This window comes from Lissotriton helveticus, chromosome 7 (assembly GCF_964261635.1).
Source record: "Lissotriton helveticus chromosome 7, aLisHel1.1, whole genome shotgun sequence".
Lineage (NCBI taxonomy): Eukaryota > Metazoa > Chordata > Amphibia > Caudata > Salamandridae > Lissotriton > Lissotriton helveticus.
The window spans coordinates 713,767,270-713,789,155 of record NC_136068.1 but is presented as its reverse complement, the minus strand read 5'-3'; the positions used below and the strand labels follow the sequence as shown (position 1 = coordinate 713,789,155).

General features: G+C 43.2%; 1 protein-coding gene across 2 annotated transcripts in view; it reads right to left on the bottom strand.

The window, feature by feature from the left end:
- Nucleotides 1-21,886, bottom strand: part of DPYSL3 (dihydropyrimidinase like 3) — a 375,973-nt gene that overhangs the window by 84,488 nt on the left and 269,599 nt on the right. For both annotated transcript variants that reach the window (XM_078653034.1, XM_078653035.1), the window contains exon 7: nt 4,488-4,556. In XM_078653034.1, the coding sequence (XP_078509160.1) occupies nt 4,488-4,556 (69 nt within the window). The remainder of the gene's footprint in view (nt 1-4,487; nt 4,557-21,886) is intronic.

Sequence of the window (21,886 nt, the reverse complement as noted above, 5' to 3'; positions counted from 1 at the left end):
ATTAGACGACTGGCAACAGTTGTCGACAGGTTGTCTGCCAGCACTGCTCAGTCCTTAATGCTGGTAGAAGGAGAGATGCAATCGATAAGGGCTATGGTTCTTCAAAATCGGCTTGCATTAGATGTCTTATTAGCAAAAGAGGGCGGAGTCTGTAAGGCTTTGAAGGTTCAGGAATGTTGCACTTACATTCCAGACCTTTCAAAGCCCCTTGAGAAAGTTATTAAGAACATAACTAATATACACAAAGAGATCGAAGACTTGAGTAGAGAAAATGTCTGGGAAAAGGTGGGCCACGGAATGAGTACAGTTGGAGGGTGGTTTTCCACCTTAGGCAAAAGCTTTATTTGGTATATCCTAAAGCCTATCATCATAATATTGATCTGTGGGATAATATTGTGGGGATTGGTGAGGGTATTCAAATGGTACAGAGCAAGAAGGTCAGAAAGGGCCCAAAGAGAACAGTTGCAGAGATTGGCTGCCATACAAGATAATCAGTACAGGAGCCTGAGAGCTCTGGAAGCGCAGAGAATGCCAGCAATAACTGCAGTTTAAATGTTAGTGATGACCCCGAGAGGTCATCAAAGGGGGGAACTGAGAGAGCGCAAACTGATATAAATATATGAGTACATCACACTTACCTATAGAGAGCATAATTCATGAAGAGAAATGCCATGAGTGCTAATAGTATCTGAAATTATATTCTAAATGTATAGCTAATATAGAGATTTAAGTAGAAGTGGAACTAATACAGAAATGTGTGACATTATATGATTTTAGTAGACGTGATTATTTTGAATCTATGTCGTGTAGCTGTTAACATATAAGATGGTCTGTGGTAAAACGCAGAACGTGGTAGGCCTCAGGGCCAGAGCTGGAGCTAAAAGGGAAGGTGTTTCTTTTCACGACACAGATTGTTTTAACGTTTTTGGTCATTGCATTAATGGGCCATGATTTAGAGTAATGTTTTCTAAATAATAGAATAAGAGTTTTAACATGCTTTAATTAAATGAAGAAATTGAATGCTATAATCATAATGTGAAATATTGTAGGCCTGAAATGTTTTAGCATTGATTTATACGTACATGTCTGGGCTGAGAAATGTTGCAAGCCTTTTTAGAAGTCTATGAGAGTTGGGTTCTTGGCGGCAGATATCTGTCTGCAACTGGAAAGGGGGGATCCAATTATAAGTGAATGAATAGAGGTCTGTTCAGTAGACGGCCCAGACATGGAGGAGGGTTCTGGAATGTTTAAGGGGTATCAGCGGGCCGGAGAAGAGACTGAGAAGCAAGGTCAACTCTAACGTCTGAGGCCCAATACAAAGCATCATGGAAAAAGCCTGAAGTTGCACCACGTGAGAGGCGTTTCGCAAGGGGCGTCTCAAATGTTGTTGATTGTTTTGTATTAGGGACAGCACCCCTGGGTGGAGTTAGAGCAGAGACCTGAGGACCCTTTAGAGAGCGGATGGGTAGGCAGTGAGGGGTCATGACTGGAGAACTTTAGGTTTTCACCAAGAGACTTAGAGTGGGTGACTTCCCTTGGGGGTCATTCATTGCTGACACCTTTGTTAGGTTGGGATTTGGTTAAGTAGGGATACCATCTAGAACAGGGTAGGGACGCCTAACCTGTGTTTGTTTTCCTCCAACCTAAATGAAGGAGAGATATGCGTCTATGCTGATAGCTTTGCTATTTTTAGAACTTGTGTTAGTGATTTCTGTTGCTCGTCTGAGGGCTTTTCGAGAGCACATGTATGTAATTGGACCTGTGTACCTCGTGAATCTCATTCTGAGATGCTTGTATTTGCAGCTCATTATATCTTTACAATAAACTTTTGAAACCTAGAAGTTGTCCGTGATCTTTGAGAGTAGAGTCCTTTCTTGGGTGAACTAATTTGCAGATAGGTGTACTGTTTCCTTCCAAGACAGGCAATAAAGGTTCAGTCGACCAGATCGAGGTTTGGATCAATAGATATAAGGTATCGATCAAAATCTCGCCCTTTCAAACACAGCCTCTCTATAATTTGATTATACTTTTTTGAAGAATTGATAACAAGGTGAAACAGCTGCTAAAGCTATCTGTGGCCAGACCTTAAAAGAAGACTGTGTTCCCTTAAGGAGCATGGGCTGCCTTAACCCCTTCGATGCTGGCCCGTTTCCGCCGCTGTGCGGTAAACAAACGAACAGGGCGGGGCCGTGACGAACCCCAGCCGTCATCCGCACACGAGCACCGCGGAGCGTGACGGCTGGGGTTCGTCACCAGCATGCAAGGGGTTAAAAAGATGTTCACACAGAAGGAATGAAAATGCAAGGATATAGTTTTGTTTTCCCTCTCTGGCCTCCATCCCTCTGATTGTACATTTTGTACTTTTAATTAGCATAGCAGTCACATTGCAAAATTAAACCCTGTTCACGGACTAGTTGATTTGCAACTAGCACATACTAATTTTTTAACTTAACTGAGCTTAGAATATTAATCAGGCCCGAAGTCACTCAGCCATCTTGCCAAAACTGTCTCCCATGGCCTAAAGCAGAAAATACCATTTGATAGAATGCAGTAGCCGCAAGCAGGTTCCGCAGGACTCATTAACATAGAAAAGTTGTGAGTCGGGTTTAAGAAAATTCCTAACCCACACCCACTTCTAATAGGTGCGGATATCCACTCCTTTTGTTTCTTCTCTTTAGATTTGCACCTCAACCATACAGATCTGAAAACCAGTCGCACGGGTTTTAATCTTGTCGGCTCAAATGAAACAAACCGCTTCTAGTCATAAACGAGCCCGGAGGTTCCTGCTGACGCTCGGAATCTCACTCCCACTTCCTTGTTAGTGTGATCTAACCGACCCTGGGCATGTCATGCGCGCGCACCGGAAGCGGCGGCCTCAAACAGCAGCTATCAGAACCTTCTCGAATGGGCTGAGCGTTGGGGGAGATTGCAGAGGAGCTGCCCCCATCCCACCCCACCCCCGGCAATCTTCTGATTAAAATTATTTTTGGAATATTGCCAAATTCCAAATGCCAAGTAAATAACGTGCCTATCTCAGAAACATCAAGAGGTTTAGCAGCAAAATCACATGCAAGGTTTTTTTTCTTCTCTAAATTATGTAATATAAATATGTTATGTAAAGCAGCACAAATACTCGGAGAACTAGAGGGTTTTTTAAGAGCAGCCAGCCTCAGCACCACTTCTTTAATTTATGCAAAGGAACTATGCATGAATTACCTCTCTCTTTTTTCTGCGTTCTATCATGAGAGGGGTGTGGATAGGCCCTCTCCTCTACATTTAAGAAGGGTTGGAAGTGCCATTTTCCCCAGGGAACAATACCAGCAATTTGTTCACGTTTTAAGATTCTGCAAAGGCTTGGACGTGACTCTTGAATAGAACTCTATAAAAATAGTTTAAGATATTTTAAAATTGCCTTTCTGGCTTCGCTTACTTTATCAGTCAGTTTTCATAATGGCAGCCCTGGGAAACATTTTAAAGTGCTATCTTTCCTATATTTACTGTTTAAAATATGCACTGATCAGGAGAAAAATACCTGCTATTAGTGATTTTCCTAATTTTTGGAGTGATCGGGGATAATACTGGTCATGCTGATAAAAAAAGGCCAGGAGGCAACACTACCTTTAAGTCATTATCAGCATGCAATACTAGCATTTTAAAACACTAAAGTGGTAGATTTTGAATAATAAATCTGTAGATCATATTTTTCTCCATTGACTTCTATAGTAGGAGGGACAATTTTAGGCGAGACGTAGCTAACATAAAGCCAATTTTGGTTAGAAAAATGGGGTCTCCTGCCTAAATCGGATCTGCTGGCATGTATGCATCAGGACTAACTGAGATATTTATTTGCAGGCAAACGTATGGGTCCGGCTGAAAGGGCAGCAGGGCTGGTGGTGAAGATGTCCGACATGTGCCGGCCTAAGCTCAAGGTCCTGCGAAGGCACTGGCCTTTCAATAATAAATATCTAGTCTTGTCCTTAGAACAACATGCTTCTGCCAGACTGCCAGGGGACTGAATGTCCATCAGCTGAAAGATTCCTACAATCCAGTTCTCGAATCTGTGTAGAGGAGCTATCCTTTTCCTGGGAGTTTCAGAATATTGTTAGCAAAGCTGTTCATATTTTCATTATGTGAAGTTTGATCAGTTTTACAAAGTGATATGCCAGAAACAAATCTCCTAGGGGCAGATTTACATGCCCCTTGCGCCACTTTTGCGTCACTTTTCCCATGTTAAAAGTACAAAAGTGGCGCAAGGGGCTTGTAAATATGCCCCCTAGTTCCTTCAGCCAGGCCTCAGACCCTGGGGCGTAGCTTCCATTGGTGCAGCAGGTGCAGCAGCACCAATGCCCAGATACCTAAGTGGCCATTAAACTCTGATAATAGCTGTGTTTACTACCCCCGCAGTAGTCTAAAATTTACATATGCAATTACATTTAAAAAGGAAACACCAAAGGGGCTTCTGGTGTGAGCCTCTTTTGAAAGTTTACCTCCTCTGGCCGACTCAACACATGTCCTTCAGGCCCGGTTATTCCCATCTCTATCATTCGGGCTTGTTCCTAGAAAACAAAGAATAAAAAAACATGTTTTCAGGCCATTGATTTAATCGCCTGTCAGCATTTCTGGAAGCACAACACAAAGAGAGGAAGGGTTGCCAAGCAACAGATAAACATAACCAAACATCAAGGGAACGTGTCTGTTCATCTGCCTTGTGTGCCTTTTGCATCAGTGTAGTGCTAAAGGAGTGACTGGGCAGCAACAGAGTGAACAGGAAGCTCAAAGTCCCACAAGAAGCAGAGGTCGCGGCACTGGTAGTGCACGCTCTATACTCTCTTTCCTCTGACCCAAAGTTTCAACACTGGTCTCGATGAGGCAATCATCTGCATTCACAAGATGACGCCATTGGACGCTTTGCTGAGACAAAAACATTTTTGTTGTTTCAATGATTTTTATCAAGAAGGTTGTCTGTGCCCTATTAGGCAGACCACAGTGGCCAACTGAGTTCACCCAAGCAAAAAAAAAAACAGAGACCAAATATGTTGTTCAAAGTCATTTAAGGTCACATTTCTACTTGTGGGCTAAGGAAAACCATGCATGTGCATGCCAAACTCATTCAATCAGTACACCATGCATCTGAAGATGGGCCAAGGACATGCAGAAGACTGAGTTTGTGCTTCCCGGCCTCTCTATAAAATGAATATGTAACATTCCAGGTCTGGGTTCTATTTTTGCGAAATGAGGGAACAAGGCATACAAGTAAACACATTACTTATGTTATATTAAGGATAGAATAAAAACTGGATCACCAGCAGGGCCGGGGGAGGGAGTGCTGCAAAACCGGCACCCATCATCCATAACAGGAGTGTCTCTGCGGAAGGTAGGCACAAGCACTCCAATGGTTGTATTAGACTAGCTCGATCCTGAAGACCACCAGTTTAGAAGCCCATGAAACTGGCTTGGAAAGTTAAAAAGTCATCACTTTCACTAGATTGAACATGGCCATGGAGCCAGAGTAGGTAGAGAGATGTTAGCCCAGACCTATAACAGTGATCAAGTGACGCATCTCAGCAGATGTGCCACTTTGTAAAGCCCTGCGCTACCTTATACGTGCGTCAGGTATAATGTATGCAGGGTGGGCGTTCCAACGTAAAAAAGTCTTAGATTTCACTGTGCCACTCCTATGACTTGACACGTCACAATCCTTGCACCTGCTTCAAGCAGGTGTAAGGAGTGACGCAGGGCCTTTTACATGGGGCGAGTCCCATGTGTAATGACACATTGCTGGAGTTGTGTCTGTTAACTGACACACTCCAGCAATGCGTCATTACTGCTCCAACAGATACATCAGGATTCCTGACGTATCTGTGCAATCCTTGCGACAAGGAGAGCCGTAGTGTAAATACAGTGCTTCCATGGTGTTGCAAGGGTGGTGCAATGAAAACCATTGCATTGCTGTTTTTCCCCACCGATGCAACACTTTTCATAAATGAGGCCCTTAGTCTATAAATTATGGTTGTTTTAATTGAAATGATGAAGATAGATTTGGAAAGGGTTAAGTTCAATATTATATATAGCTACTAGAGTAAGACATAAGTACAATTACAGATTCAAGGAGTAGAGGGAATGATAAGCTAATCAGGGTAAAAGGTAGTTTTGGACTCATTCAAAGAAGAGGCAGAGCAGAAAGTGGGGCGTGGTGATGGGGCACACATCTCGAGGGAGACGGCATTCCCAAGTAGGGGAATGGTTAAGTATTAGGATCTTACTGTGGATGCAGCACTATGTGGTTTAGGGGCACCTAAGAGGTGGTTAGATGCAGACCATAAAGCACTGGGAGACTGCTGTCTTGAACACCAGAGGGAGAGGTCTGTGGCAAGATCAGTATTTGCCATCCAACCTGCAGGTGGTGCTGGGATGTGGGTTTGTGTGATGGGAAACTTTCAAAAGCAACCAGTTTGCTCATACCAAAGGCCTTGATGAGTGATGTGGACAGTTTTGAAAAAAAGCTGAAGGTGTGCTTTAAAGAAGTTTCAAGGCTGAAACCTGTTCACAATGGAAATTATGGAGCTAAAAATATCAAGCAATTCTCTTTTCAAAAATGACTCCTGGGCCCAGGCAGGGGGTTGGAGACTCATCAGTAGGTGGCCGCTGTTTTGGACAAATGCAGAGTGCGGCCGTTAGCAAATTACAGTGATCCATGAAAAAATATAGTTGAGTAGCTTTAGGGGTTACAGTCAGCTTTCGATGATTGACAAAAAGAAGGAAACTTGAGGAAATGTGTTGAAAGGATGAACGTAGGCACATCAGGGTTTCTCACTTCTTTAATCATGAAGTATTGTACAGCGGCACCGAACATAACTGCAACCTCCAACCCTCCTCCTTCAGCAACTGCCTTCCCTACCACCTACATTCTCTCCACGCATGCATTCCACACATTCCACACGTGCACACACAGACACGCGCTAATGCACACACGAGACAGACCACGCGCACAAGACAACACATACGAACCAATACCACACACGCTCCTCCTCAACAGCTTACAAGACACTAACCAAAAAGTTACCCTAACTTAAAATCGGTAAACCGGACAGGCAACTTCCTTGTTCTATTACCACGGCGTAAAGTTTCACCTTCAACACCAATATTGGTACAAGTGGAACCAGGTTCAACTCACTCCTACACAACACATACGAACCAATACCACAAAATGCTTCCCCTTTTTTTTCCGAGTAAGATTGTTCAACAACCATGGCATCCCTCTAAAGTATCTCCATAGTGGGCAGTGGTTACCATCTTGATGACAACCCCAGGGCCCCTCACCCTCAGGCATCCTTAATCTTGTGGTGTTCTTGAGAAACCTCAACATTGCTCAGTTAACCAGTCCAACCTTCCTTGCCTCAGGTGCCCGATTACTCAAATTGGATTGAGTGAGGGAATACCTCACTTGCTCACTGCTGAACTAGAGATGACAAATGTTGGAAACATCGACGAGGTCAATCATTAGATTCTAACAAATCTAAATCAGTATCATGTGACTTTGAAAGCCAGGACTCAACTGTTCATTCAGATATTTCTACATGTTCCTTGAACAGCATTGCAGTGTAACTGCTTTAAGATAACGGGTTTGGAGTTCTGTATGGTTTCCATGCAGAGCTTCCATTTAAGACTATGTCTACCCCCAATTCCTTAGTGAAATGTAATAAGGAAAATGTTAGATTTTACCATTGTCAGCTCACTTGTGAAAAAAGAGACACTGCCCAGCCACGTTACCTTGAAAGGGATATCTCACTCTTAATGGCTAAATGATGCTTCTTTGGTTGCAAAAACAACCACAAATGAATTTTGTACATATGCCGCCTCATTGATGAGAAGCATTCTGAATCCTTTTGGCAAAGTGAGCTAGGTGTTCGCATCCGGCTTATTTGTGCTGTATACAAGGGGATCACATAGATTGAAAACCAAAAGTGATGGACGAATATGCTGAATCAAGTAGCATTTATTAAGGGGAAACTCCTCTCTGTAGTGTTTTGGGCCATTACAACCAAAACACACAATACTAAAGTCAGTCTTGACTAACCCAAAAATGAATTTCCCCCATGAACAGTTATACGGCCAATGTCAGACATGCGACAACAGGACATGCTTCTTTGTTTCCCTCCAGATAGAGGTACATGCATTACCTGCCAACCCAGACAGGTCCGAAGGGACATATCAGTTGCGCAGAGTGGGTTGTGGTCCAAGCATGCAGAAGCATGTTCATTCATCAAAGCATACTATGTGGCAAATACCTTAAATGTTTGTCTGCCAGGTGTAGCAAAGATGCAAGTGATTGTTTGCTGAGCAAATAACAAGCAAAGTCTGATAGACAGTTTATTGAAAGTGTTCACAGTGTACTATAATCACCAGGGTGTCATAGTTCAAGCGTTGCATGTTTCAAATAAATCTGTGAGATAAAGAGTTAGTGTGTGTTCAGCAAATAGGCAGTTAAGTGTCTGCCAAGTTCCCCTTATGGTATGCATGTATATGGCTGCGTACGCATGCAGGGAGTTGTGTGATTGGAGTAGCTGCACTGGTAGATGAGCACACAGCAAACCCATCTTTGGAGACCTGATGGAAGCAGACACTATATCAACAGGAAGGAAGGATGATGCAAGCCACGATGAAGTAATTGACTGATTGATGAATGAGAAGGTCTGCTGTTTTCTGATTCGCCGTCTGTATGTGTATGGAGTGGATGAGTGTAAGGAATCGTTGAGTATTTGAATATATCAAGAGCTGGTCTCCGAAGGAAGAGTCGCACCACTTGCTGGAGCTGCCCTTGGAACAGATCTATAGGACCCTGTTCTGCCAAACCTGGCATGGGTGGTACAGTGCAGATACCATTCATTATAGGAGGAGTTCTGCTAGGGCAGAGTCACAACCCTGGAGGAAGTATTAGAACAGTTGCATCCATTTGGTGGATGGCCAGGCTCTATGGCGTGACTCAGTACTGGGCAAATTCGCAGAGGCTTTCCGCCTCGTGTGCCCAGGTGTGTGTCAGAGGTCAGAGAGGCGTAGCTGGACCGAGCTCACCAATTTCTGGAGTAAGCAATAAGTGGGCAATGCACAGCAAGTCATAAACAAGGGCCTGTAACCCAGTGTACACATTTAGGCGCAATGTGGTTCCCAGTGACCTACAGCCCCAAAGTAGTAGAAGGACACTTCTTTGTGCTATAAATAGAGACAGTAATGAGGTCTCCCTGCTCCTGATGAATTGGAAGTGGATTATGCTACCTCTTAAAAAGGTATGTGAGCTGCTAGGGCTGGTGAGAGATTAAGGTACAGAATCACTGTTTATGTGTAGTCTTTGGGGGTGGTGTACCAAGTGTTTTTTTAGTGCTCTATGCTTGTGGTTATATGTCAAGGGTTGTTAATAAACCTTGATGAAAACTAGGGCTCCATAACACTGCTGCTTTGAGTTTCCCATTGCATTTCTGCAATAAAGGTACTTGAACAATGATATGTGGGAATATATGGGCCCCTAAAAGACAGTTCCAAGAAGCTAAGGATCAGAGATCACCCGGCTAATTTCAATGGTTGCCCAAAGTAACATATTGTGTTAAAAGTAAACTTTGGATAAAGAAAGAGAAAAGACTGCTTTCAGCACATGGTTCCCAATTCCAGCTTGAGGGTTAGGGATGCAAAGAGCACACACATAATTAGTGATTGGTCTTTAGGGCATTGTGGGTGGGACCACCACAAAGTGTACCAATGCTTTGTTCCCATCTCTAACATGGCATTTACATGTGTAAATAGCTGGCTCATGAAGCTGCAGCTTTCCAATGCATACACTGTGTGCTTGCAAATATTAAAAATGACAGCGACAGCCATTTCCCAGGATTAAGGATTTATGTTGGGAACAGTAACACATCATACCTGGCATATGGAGGCTTAGTCATGTCATGGCATGACTGACAAAAGTGGTAAAAAGGGCAAATCATGGAATAGCTTGAATCAGTGACTTGGCCGTAGCATGGCATGTCTGCCTTATGAGAAAGTGGAGACATCAAGCCTGGCCTATCATATGGAGGAAGTGACGCATCATAGCATGGCTGACACAAAAGGAAATGGGCACTTTATGGTTGGCATATGAGGAAAAAAGCATATGATGGCACAGCTAGTGTAAGTGGGGTTGGTGCCCATGATAGCATGGCTGGCTCAAGGGGAAGAGAGGCACATCAAGGCATATGTAGCATCTGAGTTTATCATTGCATGGCTAGTGAATGGAACCATGGTCAAATCATGACATTGATCACACATGCCATCATAAATGGCATGTGGGGAAACTGGAACATCACAGCATGTCTGTCATTTGTAGGAACAGGGGTTCCACATGGCATGGATGCATACTGGAATACGGCTATATCATGCCATGGAAAAAATATGGTGTGGCAGCACATTCTATATCGGTGGGCATACAGAGAAACAGAACAAATTGGCATGAAAGGAACGTGGAGGAAACAGGCATGTGTGGCTTATAGCACATCATGGCTGGCACACGAGAAAACAGGGAAACATCTTTCTCTAGCGGGCATATGAGTGAAGGGCATGATGGCATAGCATGCATATCAGAAAGCGATACATCAATGCATGGCTGCCATACATGAGAAGGAGGAACATCAAGGTTAGCATATAGGAGGGGAAGGTACATCATGATATGTATACTATATGGGGTAGGGCTATATAATATCATCAGTGGCAGACAATTTAAATGGGGATGTCATGGTGTTTGTGGCATCTGGGAAAGGTCGGTAGTCATGATCTGGCTGGCTCATGGTGAATACGGTATGGACATGTCTGCATTAGATGCCCCACCTGAACACGTGATGGTAGCACGACGACTTGATGGTAGTGATATGCCTAATGAAGATGACAAACATATGTTTGCAGAGAAACACTGTCTATTTTTAGATAAAGGCAAGGTGATACTTGGGAGGAAGTCAGTTTTATTGCTAGAAATTATATAGTTATATTAGGTAAACTATTGATTTATTTTCATTGAATAAGAACATTGGCAACAGAAGAACAATGTGAATAGTGTCTGAAAAAAATATCCTGACTTTTTTTATTATTTCAAAATGCGATTTGAATGATAACATCTGGTGATTTAGGGACACCTATTGTCAATGTTGTGGGTGGAACCAATTCCTTAGTTACAAAAGCCACTTTCTTAATGTTCGAACGGTTATTTCGGGACTCATGTAAAGGCATTTCTTAACCTATACTGATCATTTGTACGGCTTTATAATGGTATGTATACCTACTGTCTCAAAACTATTTGAATAGCTTACCTAGTTTAGGTTATTTTCTTTTCATTCTGTTGTTTTTGGGACTATATTTTCTATGCATTCTGAAACTTAGTCTTGTGATACTATATTTATATTGTGATTAAGAAGATTACAGGTCCCAAACCCAATATGTTTCATTGTTTGCAATGTCTCATGGGGTCCCTCAACTGAAAACAACCTCGTTAATGAGACTTACTCATGTGCACTTCCCAAATGTACATTTTATTGTTATCAACACCTTGTAAGCAAACTAAAGTATTGAATCGAATGGAAAATAAGCGTTATTCGATATTACATTGTTAATCATAAAAGCGTATAAAAATATATAGCAGTATCAAGTTAAAAACTAAAAGACTGAATAAAAACAGGTGGCGTATAGATAAAACAGACAAATACATATTCCTTCTGTCAATAACATTTCTACAGCAGCTTCTTCCGCCTAATAACAGCCCATAAAAACCGAAACCGAACAACACATGTATACAAATATGGAAGAGATTGCAAGTAAAAAAAAACTGGTCGATAGTGCACAAATCTTAGAGGCTTTAACAGGGGCTTGATTAAACAATTCCTCAAATCGAAATAGTACTTCCAGAAAAAAAAAGATCTGCATGGTACTTTGCATGGATTGTCACAAGAGCATTTCCCTAGTTCATGTGACCAGTTATTTGAGGTTGGAAAACTAGTTAAGCGACGAAAAATGTCCAACAGGAAACATGTCAGAAAAAATCTATGCTTAGTATTCTATACATTTTCTAAATAAGGTTCCATACCATATGTAGTCAGAAACAGTTGGTTCTTCAAAACAGAAGTTTGGGAATCTCGGAAGACAACTTCAGTTCCTCAAGTAATGAACTGCAGTCCAACTTTAATGCTTTTCTGGAAAATCCAATCAAAATCTCTGGGTGGTCAAAATACTCAGGATGGCCGATGTCCGACAGGAAATGGCTGACAAACTTAGGCCAGGGAATCTTAAGAGAGGACACAGATCTAAGGCAATCCTTTACAATAGCGCGATTGAGCTCAGTATGCTCAAATTACCAGATCTTATGCCAAAGTGGAACAGGCTGTAACTTAATCAAATCTGCTTAGTAGGTTACGCCCAGTTCAGAATGGCACGCAAAAGCAGAACAACTTTTCGGGAGGGCGAGGAGATTCCTTAAGCAGTCATTTTCTACCAAATGTAGTGAGTCAACATTAGCATGGCCCCACAGCTCTGACCCATACGTGGCAGTGGGCCGGCATTTAGCCTTGTATATGGTCATCATTTAATATGAATGCATAATACTCAGCTTCCTAGAGAAGTTGAGCAAGGCTGCAATCCTGTTAACAAATTGGAACCTTCTGGACTCAACCACGCTTCTCCAGCTCCCCTCTTAGTCAAATAAAAAACCTAAATAAGAGAAGGATGGTGTGGGCATTATTTTGGTACTCTCAATCAAAATATCACAGTATTTTGTATCTCTTTTCCTGAGTTTCATTAAAAAAGTTTTACTTATATTAATTTTCAATACGAGATTCCGCATAAACCGAGCAAATTTGATGAGCAATCGCTGTAAGCCAACGGGGTGCGGGCCATAAACACGGTGTCATCTGCATATAGGAGGGCCGGAATGGGTCGATACCAGACTTGGGGAATAGGGATGCTCCTATTCAGGAACACAACCATAGCACATCTCGGATTCGCAGGACTTCATTTATTGAAACCAACAGCATAACGCGTTTCAGCTTGAATGCCTTTTTCAAATGCTGCTGACACAGGTGTACGTATTCTACGTCCTTAAAATATGGGTTGCCTCGCTGCTATTGGAGGATACACTATCACCAGCGAGGAAAGACTTCCTCATATATATATATATATATATATATATATATATATATATATATATATATATATATATATATATATATATATATATATATTATATATCTATTCACTGAAAAAACTATAGGTTATAGACCATATATAGTTAGGAATTAGCATTTACAAAACCTTGAAAATTCACTGAAAAAACCATAGGTTATAGACCATATATAGTTAGGAATTAGCATTTAAAAAACCTTATTTTACTCACACAAAACCATTGAAATTCCATATATAGTTAGTTGCACTAACTATATATCGCGCACCCGCAATCCACTGCTGATCATGTCACATATTACATCATTCATGACATGGTCAGTGACATCACTGATGACATCACTGATGACATCTCAAATGACATCACTGATGACATCACTGATGACATCTCAAATGACATCACTGATGACATCTCAAATGACATCTCAAATGACATCACTGATGACAACATCCAGTGACTGTATGTTTCTGTAAAGTTAAAATATGTCTTACATATTGAAGAATGAGTGGATGTATAAGTGTCTGGATGAAGGATTTAGTAGGTGCGTGACTGACTGTATGAGTGAGTGATTAAATGTGTCTCACTGAATGCATGGGTTAGTGACTAAACTGTCTTAATTTGTGCATCATTATGTCTGTTGTGATGTAAACTGCTGCATGTGTTGATCATTAGCTATACGAGAGGCTATATGTGTTATTAATTGGTTGCCCAAGTATTTCTATGGGAGATTGAGTTTGTGTGGGGGTGGCTGGAAGGTGTGTGACTCTATGCATAGATGTGTGAGCAGTTTATTCACTAGGTGTATGAGTTCAAGACTGCATGTGGAAACAGCTACATGGGCAGTTGACTGTGTGCATGAGTGTATTGATGAGTGAATGGATATCTCAATGCTACATGTCATAGTAAGTACATATGTAAAACACAGTACATGTGAGAGTTGGCATATATAAATAACTGTGCATGAGAGCCACTGAATGAGTGAGTGGTTGTATCGATCATTGTGAACTTGTATCAGGGATTGTATAAGAGAGTAAATATGTGTTAGTATATGTTTCAATAAGTAAGGTGTGTTTAACTGTATAGTTGAAGAAATGGAGGTGAGATTGTTTCTTTGCATGACTGACTGGGTGTGTGAGTAACTCCATGGATGAGTGGCAGTGTGTGAGTGTCTGTATACACTGAGTGTATCTAAGGTTATATTAGAGTCTGAAGAGGTTTATCGTATTAGCACAAGAATGATGTCAAATGAGATGTCATCAGTGATGTCATCAGTGATGTCATTTGAGATGTCATCAGTGATGTCATCAGTGATGTCACTGACCATGTCATAAATGATGTAATATGTGACATGATCAGCAGTGGATTGCGGGTGCGCGATATATAGTTAGTGCAACTAACTATATATGGAATTTCAATGGTTTTGTGTGAGTAAAATAAGGTTTTTTAAATGCTAATTCCTAACTATATATGGTCTATAACCTATGGTTTTTTCAGTGAATTTTCAAGGTTTTGTAAATGCTAATTCCTAACTATATATGGTCTATAACCTATGGTTTTTTCAGTGAATTTCAATGGTTTTTTAATAGCAAATATCATAAGCTGTCGAATGTCAAGTACGTGGTAAGTGAAAACATTTTCGTGTTTATGCACACTGATCTGCTTTGAATGGTGCCCCCCCCCTCATTTCTATTAGGAGTACTCTCTCTTTGCAGATAGTGAAAGGTAGTTAACGCAGGCGTTTGCCCCCGTTGTAATCCGTCGTGCCTGCTTCTCTCTCCATTTGATTGATTGTTATCCAAGTATTTACTGTTTTAGAATTAGTTCTCTTTGGTTCATTCTCTATTTACAAACAAACACAGAGTCGCAATACTCTGTTTAGTCTTTGCAGATAACGAAAAATCGTGTAAAAAAAAAAGAAAAGGAATCGAGCAAAATCAGTAGGCCACTAATGGGATCTCTTTTTGACCTCGCTAAAATAGAAACATTAGGAACAACCCCTCATGACAAATACAAAACTAGTGAGATGAACTGAACTCCACACAATGATGGCTGCAAAACAGCTCGGCTCCGCCACCCACCCCGCCCAAAATAACGATAAAGAACGGCTGCCATGATTGGTTGCGGAATGACCACGACGGAGCTACGAAATGGTGCTGCTCTCATGCTAACCCCAGCTTCAGTCTGAAACATCCAGAAACACTGTAGACTACCAATTCGATCAGTTCCGGTAGCGCCCCAATGTAACCCGGTAGAGAAGAACTAGCCCTCCCCTCTTTGACTGATGGTTCTTGTTGCCTGTCCCTTCTGTTGCCATTTAACAGAACTATTTAGCCTGCTGAAAGGGGTTGTGTTCCGACCGCTGGTTGGTGGAGACATTTTGACTATTTTCTGTACCTGCGTTGTCGCGTAATGCGTCATATGACGCGCCGCGTTAGCGCATCCGGAAGTCATCCGGGGCGCGCAGCGCGTAACGTAAGCATAACAAGTCATGTGACTTGTTAATAAAACTTTTCATTGGTTCATTTTACTTTTCTTATTGTAATGATGAAAGGCTTGGTCATATGACCTAAAAATTACGCTTTTCATTACTTCCGAACATTATTTTTTCTTAAATATATGTTATAATGTTCCAGGCTAATGTACTTTCCCGGAAATTTTACAACTGTCCTGCAAGTAAAATATATTCTTTTTTCGAGAAAAAGAGCGTTTCTTCATCCCATGACGGAGCCGTTGAGCAAAAGAGGGTCGACCTGCTGTCTTAGTCACTGATACGCCTGAATATGAGATTCTTATCGATCACTTTATGTTGCAGGAATAGAAAACACAACAGCCCTTGACCATTTATCTTTACTGCGTTCCTTCGTATTATACCTTTTACCCTTCATGTAATTGGTCTGCTTTATTTCACTTGCCTTTTAATGATTCTAAAACAGTCACTATTATTAAAAACTTTACCAATGTATATACTACTACCATGTTTTCTTTTAAAAACCTTTATTGTGAAAATGTCATTATACAAATACGAGCCTATAACCACGTGGGCCTGCCACAGAGCAAACTGTAATCGTATATGATGAATAGACATTTACACTGTAGAGGAACGTAACGGGCGGGCCATTAGGTTGCAAGAACTAAGGTGTCTAACAGTTACGGAATCGGTGGACGTACATTTTATAATTAAAATACGACAGGGCCAGTTACAATAAAATTATCTAGATATACATTTGCGGGCAAGTACCATGGGTGACGTTAATTCGAACTTTCAACAGTACAGTAATCAATAACACATCAGAACTTAATATCAATAGGGATGTCGAAATAGTCAATCAATTCTCGTCCCCGCCCACCATGTGCTTCAAAACTGCATACGTATCTCGTGATTTCAAGGTTCTGCAACCAGTACACAACAAGGAGTTACGAGTCCCATTTATTCCGGCGCCATTTTGGGCGAGGACGGGCAGGTCCAGGATATAGTCAAAATGTCTCTACCAACCATCGACTATGATGATGTTCATATGCTGTATTTATTAGAGTAACACTCATCTGTCCACATGAAATTAATTTGCCACAATCTAAACATGTCATTTTAATCTTTCCAAAGTTCTTCTAAATATTTGGGACCGTTTCCCTTGCCTCTGAAGCTCTCAGTGCCACTTCTTTGATGAATGTACTAGCAGGTCAGGGGTTCTCCTCCAAATCTCTCTTTTATGCAGCACTATAATTAATTGGTGCCACCTCTCCATATGACGATGCATGGTATAGTTACCACAACGATATTTTTTTTCGGTTCCTCTGGAGAGTTCATCGTGGCAGATGAAGCGTGTAACGTACCGGGCATTTACGTTTTTTTGCATGTACAGGAAAGGAAAAAAAAATCGAGCGTCCGAGTTCTAAGGTGTCCAAGGCCATTTTAGTGGACCAGGCCCAAATCCAAAGAACAGGCCGCCATTTTGAGAGTCCTCTTGCAGCCGCCTGTCGCTGTAGCATCAAGAGCAGCCGAAACTCAGCTGAATGGCAACTGAAACGGTAAAGGGGCGCCCCACTACAGCAGACGAGCCTCCACCTAGGAAGGCCCATTCACGCCGGCTCCCCCCACCTTCGGGCACCCCACGCCGTTATTCGGAGCAGTATTGTAGGATGGCCACACCAGTGCGGCAACTTGCTAGACATCACCTCGGTGGTAACCGAATCTCAACGCCTTGTGGTGTCTTCTATTCAAAAAACATTGTTATGCTGCCTTCGACCTATTCGCCGCAAGTGCGCACACAACTCAACTGCATAGCTTGCTAGACACCACCTCGGTGCCATCCGGATCTTGGAATCTCAGCACCTTTTGGTGTCTTCTCTTCAGAAAATATTGTTGCGCTGCCTTTGGCCCCATTCGCACATCAGTCCGCTACTGACGCCATCTCACAGGCTAATGGGGCGCCCCACGCCGACTTTCAGCATTGTAGAATGACCACACCAGTACAGCAACTTGCTAGACATCACCTCGGTGCCATCCGGATCTCGGCGCCCCACTGCAGATGAAGTGCCTCTCAACTATGAAACCACCACGGTGACATCCGGATCTTGGCGCGTTGTGCTGCCTTCGGCCTATTCGCACATCGGTCCGCTACTGACGCCATCTCACAGGCTAATGGGGCGACCCACGCCGAGTTTCAGCATTGTAGGATGACCACACCAGTACAGCAACTTGCTAGACATCACCTCGGTGCCATCCGAATCTTGGCATCTCAACGCCTAGTGGTATCTTCCATACAAAAAATATTGTTACGCTGCCTTTGGCCCCATTCGCACATCAGTCCGCAACTTAGACATCACCTCGGTGCCATCCGGATCTTGGCATCTCAGCGCCTTGTGGTGTCAGTCAGAAAATATTGTTGCGCTGCCTTTGGCCCCATTCGCACATCGGTCCGCTACTGACGCCATCTCACAGGCCAACGGGGCGCCCCACGCCGACTTTCAACATTGTAGGATGGCCACAGAAGTGCGACAACTTACTAGACACCACCTCGGTGCCATCCGGATCTTGGCGCGTTGTGCTGCCTTCGGCCTATTCGCACATCGGTCCGCTACTGACGCCATCTCACAGGCCAACGGGGCGCCCCACGCCGACTTTCAGCATTGTTGGATGGCCACACCAGTGCGGCAACTTACTAGACACCACCTCGGTGCCATCCGGATCTTGGCGCGTTGTGCTGCCTTCGGCCTATTCGCACATCGGTCCGCTACTGACGCAAACTCACAGGCCAACGGGGCGCCCCACGCCGACTTTCAGCATTGTAGGATGGCCACACCAGTGCTGCAACTTGCTGGACACCACCTCGGTGCCATCCGGATCTTGGCGCGTTGTATTGCCTTCGGCCTATTCGCACATCGGTCCGCTACTGACGCCGCCTCACGTGCCAACGTATTTTCTACGCATTTTATACCCTATGCCGCATAACAGGTCATGTGACTTGTTTATAAAACTTTTCATTGGTTCATTTTACTTTTGGTTTCCTAATGATGGAAGGCTTGATCATATGACCTAAAAACAACACTTTTCATTGGATGAAAACTTTTTTTTTTTCCCCAAACGATGAAAGCCCCACCTTGTTTCTGGATGTTTCAGACTAAACTGGCGTCAGCATGAGAGCACCACCATCTCGTAGCTCCGTCGTGGTCATTCCGCGAGCAATCATGGCAGCCGCTCCCCACCAGAAGCCTGCAGGAGTCGGGGCCCCCAAAACTTTTGATGAATTCTCAAGGCGGAGGGGACGCTTTCGAGAATGGGGTCCAAGACCTAGCAGACAAGCGTCCGATTTCCAAGGTGTCCCAGGGCCATTTCAGTGGACCAGGCCCAAAAAGGAAAGAGCCTGCCGCCATTTTGAGAGTCCTGTGACAGCCGCCTATCGCTGCACCGCAAGAGTGGGCGCAACTCAGCTGAATTGCGGCTTTTGACACAGTGGACCAAAAACGGACGGAATGGCAACTGAAACGGTAAAGGGGCGCCCCACTACAACAGATGACACTCCACCTGGAGAGGCCCGTTCACGCCGCCTCCCCCGGGGCGCCCCACGCCATTATTCGGAGCAGCATTGTAGGATACCAAAACCAGTGCGGCAACTTACTGGACATCTCCTTGGTGCCATCGTTCTGCTGCCTTGGAACTATTCGCACAACAGTTTGCTACTGATGACCCACCCCCGCGACGCCCCACGCCGTTATTTGCTGGGTGGCAACTTACTAGACATCACTTTCGTGTCATCTAGATTTCGGCGCGTTCTGCTGCCTTGGAACTATTCGCACAACAGTTTGCTACTGATGACCCACCCCCCGCGACGCCCCACGCCGGAAATCTGGACGTTGTGCTGCGTTGGGACTATTCGCACAGCCGACCGCTACTTCGTTGTTTTTCCCTAAAAATGTTTATATGTTATTACTATTTTTGTTTTCTTGTATATATTTATAAATTATTAAAGTTTTATAATCTTACTACTTTGTCGGAGTGCTATATATTTTTAATGTGACACATAATTGTAAAAACTTTCATGTACAAAGAGTCATCCCTGGAATCTTCCGCTTCACGCTCGGTCCCCTCCCCAATCACAATACAGGATGGTTTTCAGATAATAGCAACGCTTCTGCTGTGACGGATCTCATCGAGTGTGGGCCTTGATCTACTATAACTCCTTTGAAGAGGGGTGATTCTTTACAGCTGTGGCCATAAACTACATCTGCAGGGCTAGCTGATAGCCTAGGACCGGCCTGGACAATCGGACACAGAGGAAAAGGAGTGTCAGAGGGTGCGGTAGTGAATAGGGTGAAAGGGAGGTGTCGGGCGGGCACAGGGTGTGATTCTCAGGGAAGAGCAGCGCAGATGGGGGGAGGTTTATTACCCATGCATAAGACAGAGAGCGGGGGTGACCACTGCCTGGGTGAGATGCTTGCGAGGGTGGGGAGCCATGCTAAGGATCGACAGCGTGCACAGAGTGGGTCTGGTCAAGGCATCTAAAATGGCTGCCGTGCACGACAAAAGTGTGGCATTTGAAAAAAGACAAGATGGCGCAGACAATGTTTTTCAACACTTCCTGATTTCCTTCGAATCGAACGTTAACAGACGTTGGGGCATATTACCAAAGTTAAGCGATATTTATCCCTAACGATGCATTGCAAAGATTTTTTTACCGTCAGAAATTATCGCAGATAAACCTTGCTATTATCAAGGTTTATCGCAAATACGATAAAAAACGACCGCAATGCATTAATATCGCTGAAAACTCAGCGATATTCATGCATTACCGAGCTAATGCTCTTAGCCATGTTATCCACCTCCCATTGGATAACATGGCTAAGAACTGCTCAGGGCAGCTGTTACTTTTTGGAGATATTCGCGCTTATCTCGAATATTTCCAAAAGTTGATAATAGGAGATAGCGATGTTAGCGACTGTTTCCAGTCGCTAACATCTTGGCATGCCCACTTTGCATGTCATTAGTGATAAATATCACTCACATGCAAAGTGGGGCCCAAGATGGTCGCTATCTCCTACTAGCCGTCGCTAACTGGTGTTAGCAACAGCTAGGTAATACAGATATAATTTTATCTCCGCGAAGCGGAGCGCTGTTACAGATATATATCTTGTTTTTGAACGTTAATTTCTCAAAATGCACTGAAGCACATATATTGAGACCTAGCAAAGGCACATCGGGCTACCAGTCCCTAATATTTTACCAAGTTTCGTGCAAATCCATTCAGCCGTTCGATTATTATTATTATTTATTTTTTTTGCCCCGCGGGGCCCTTTTAAAACCTCCACATCAAACCTAGGGGGTCAGCGAGGATCTACTATGCCCCCTTATGGTCATTTGCCCCTTCGCTTTGGCCTCCTCTTGTCTCTCGATCCTACCGAGAGACAAGATGGCGGCCGCTACGTACTGTTTGGAATGTTTACAGACACCGGAGAGCCAATCAGCTTCGCTTCGCAAAGCTCCGTAACGCGAAAAGTACGCGAAGCGGTGCGCTGTTACAGATATATATCTTTTTTTGAACGTTAATTTCTCAAAATCCACTGAAGCACATATATTGAGACCGTTCGGGCTAAAAGTGAGGCCAACCGCCCTATGGAAAACTCAATGTTAAAAACACATTTTGGGACCCCCCTTTTTTCTCGGCCCCCCCTTAACGAACCCCCCCCAAATTTTCAAGGGCTGCTCAGAAACAAAATGTGCCATTTTCCTGAAAATTTCAGCCAATTCCGTCCACAAACGCCAAAGTTATTAGACATAGAATTTTCAAAAAACCCATAGAGAAAAAATCCTAACTATATATACCTACTGGCGACCGCCAGTAGGTAATATCTCTTTGGTCATGTGTCCTGTGTCTTCAAAATTCTTGTGTTTTGCCTTTCTGTGACTGCGGAGGGACATCTTCTCTTCACTTTTATTCAGGCCTCACAATCAAGCACGAGCTGCTGCATGAAGAGGCTGGAGATTTGTGAACTTTGAGGACATATATATGGGAAACACATTTGTTGTTGCTTGTCTCTTTGATGATTTTCAATCAAGGATCTATCAAGACATTGAAAACCTATATCTGATGGTGGGGCAAGAAGACAAAAATATATGTACTTTTTTGTTTACAATATTAGAACAAGAATGCAATAAAGTCAAAATTGATTTGCCCGGATTGCTTGTTTTCTGAGCAGAAAACA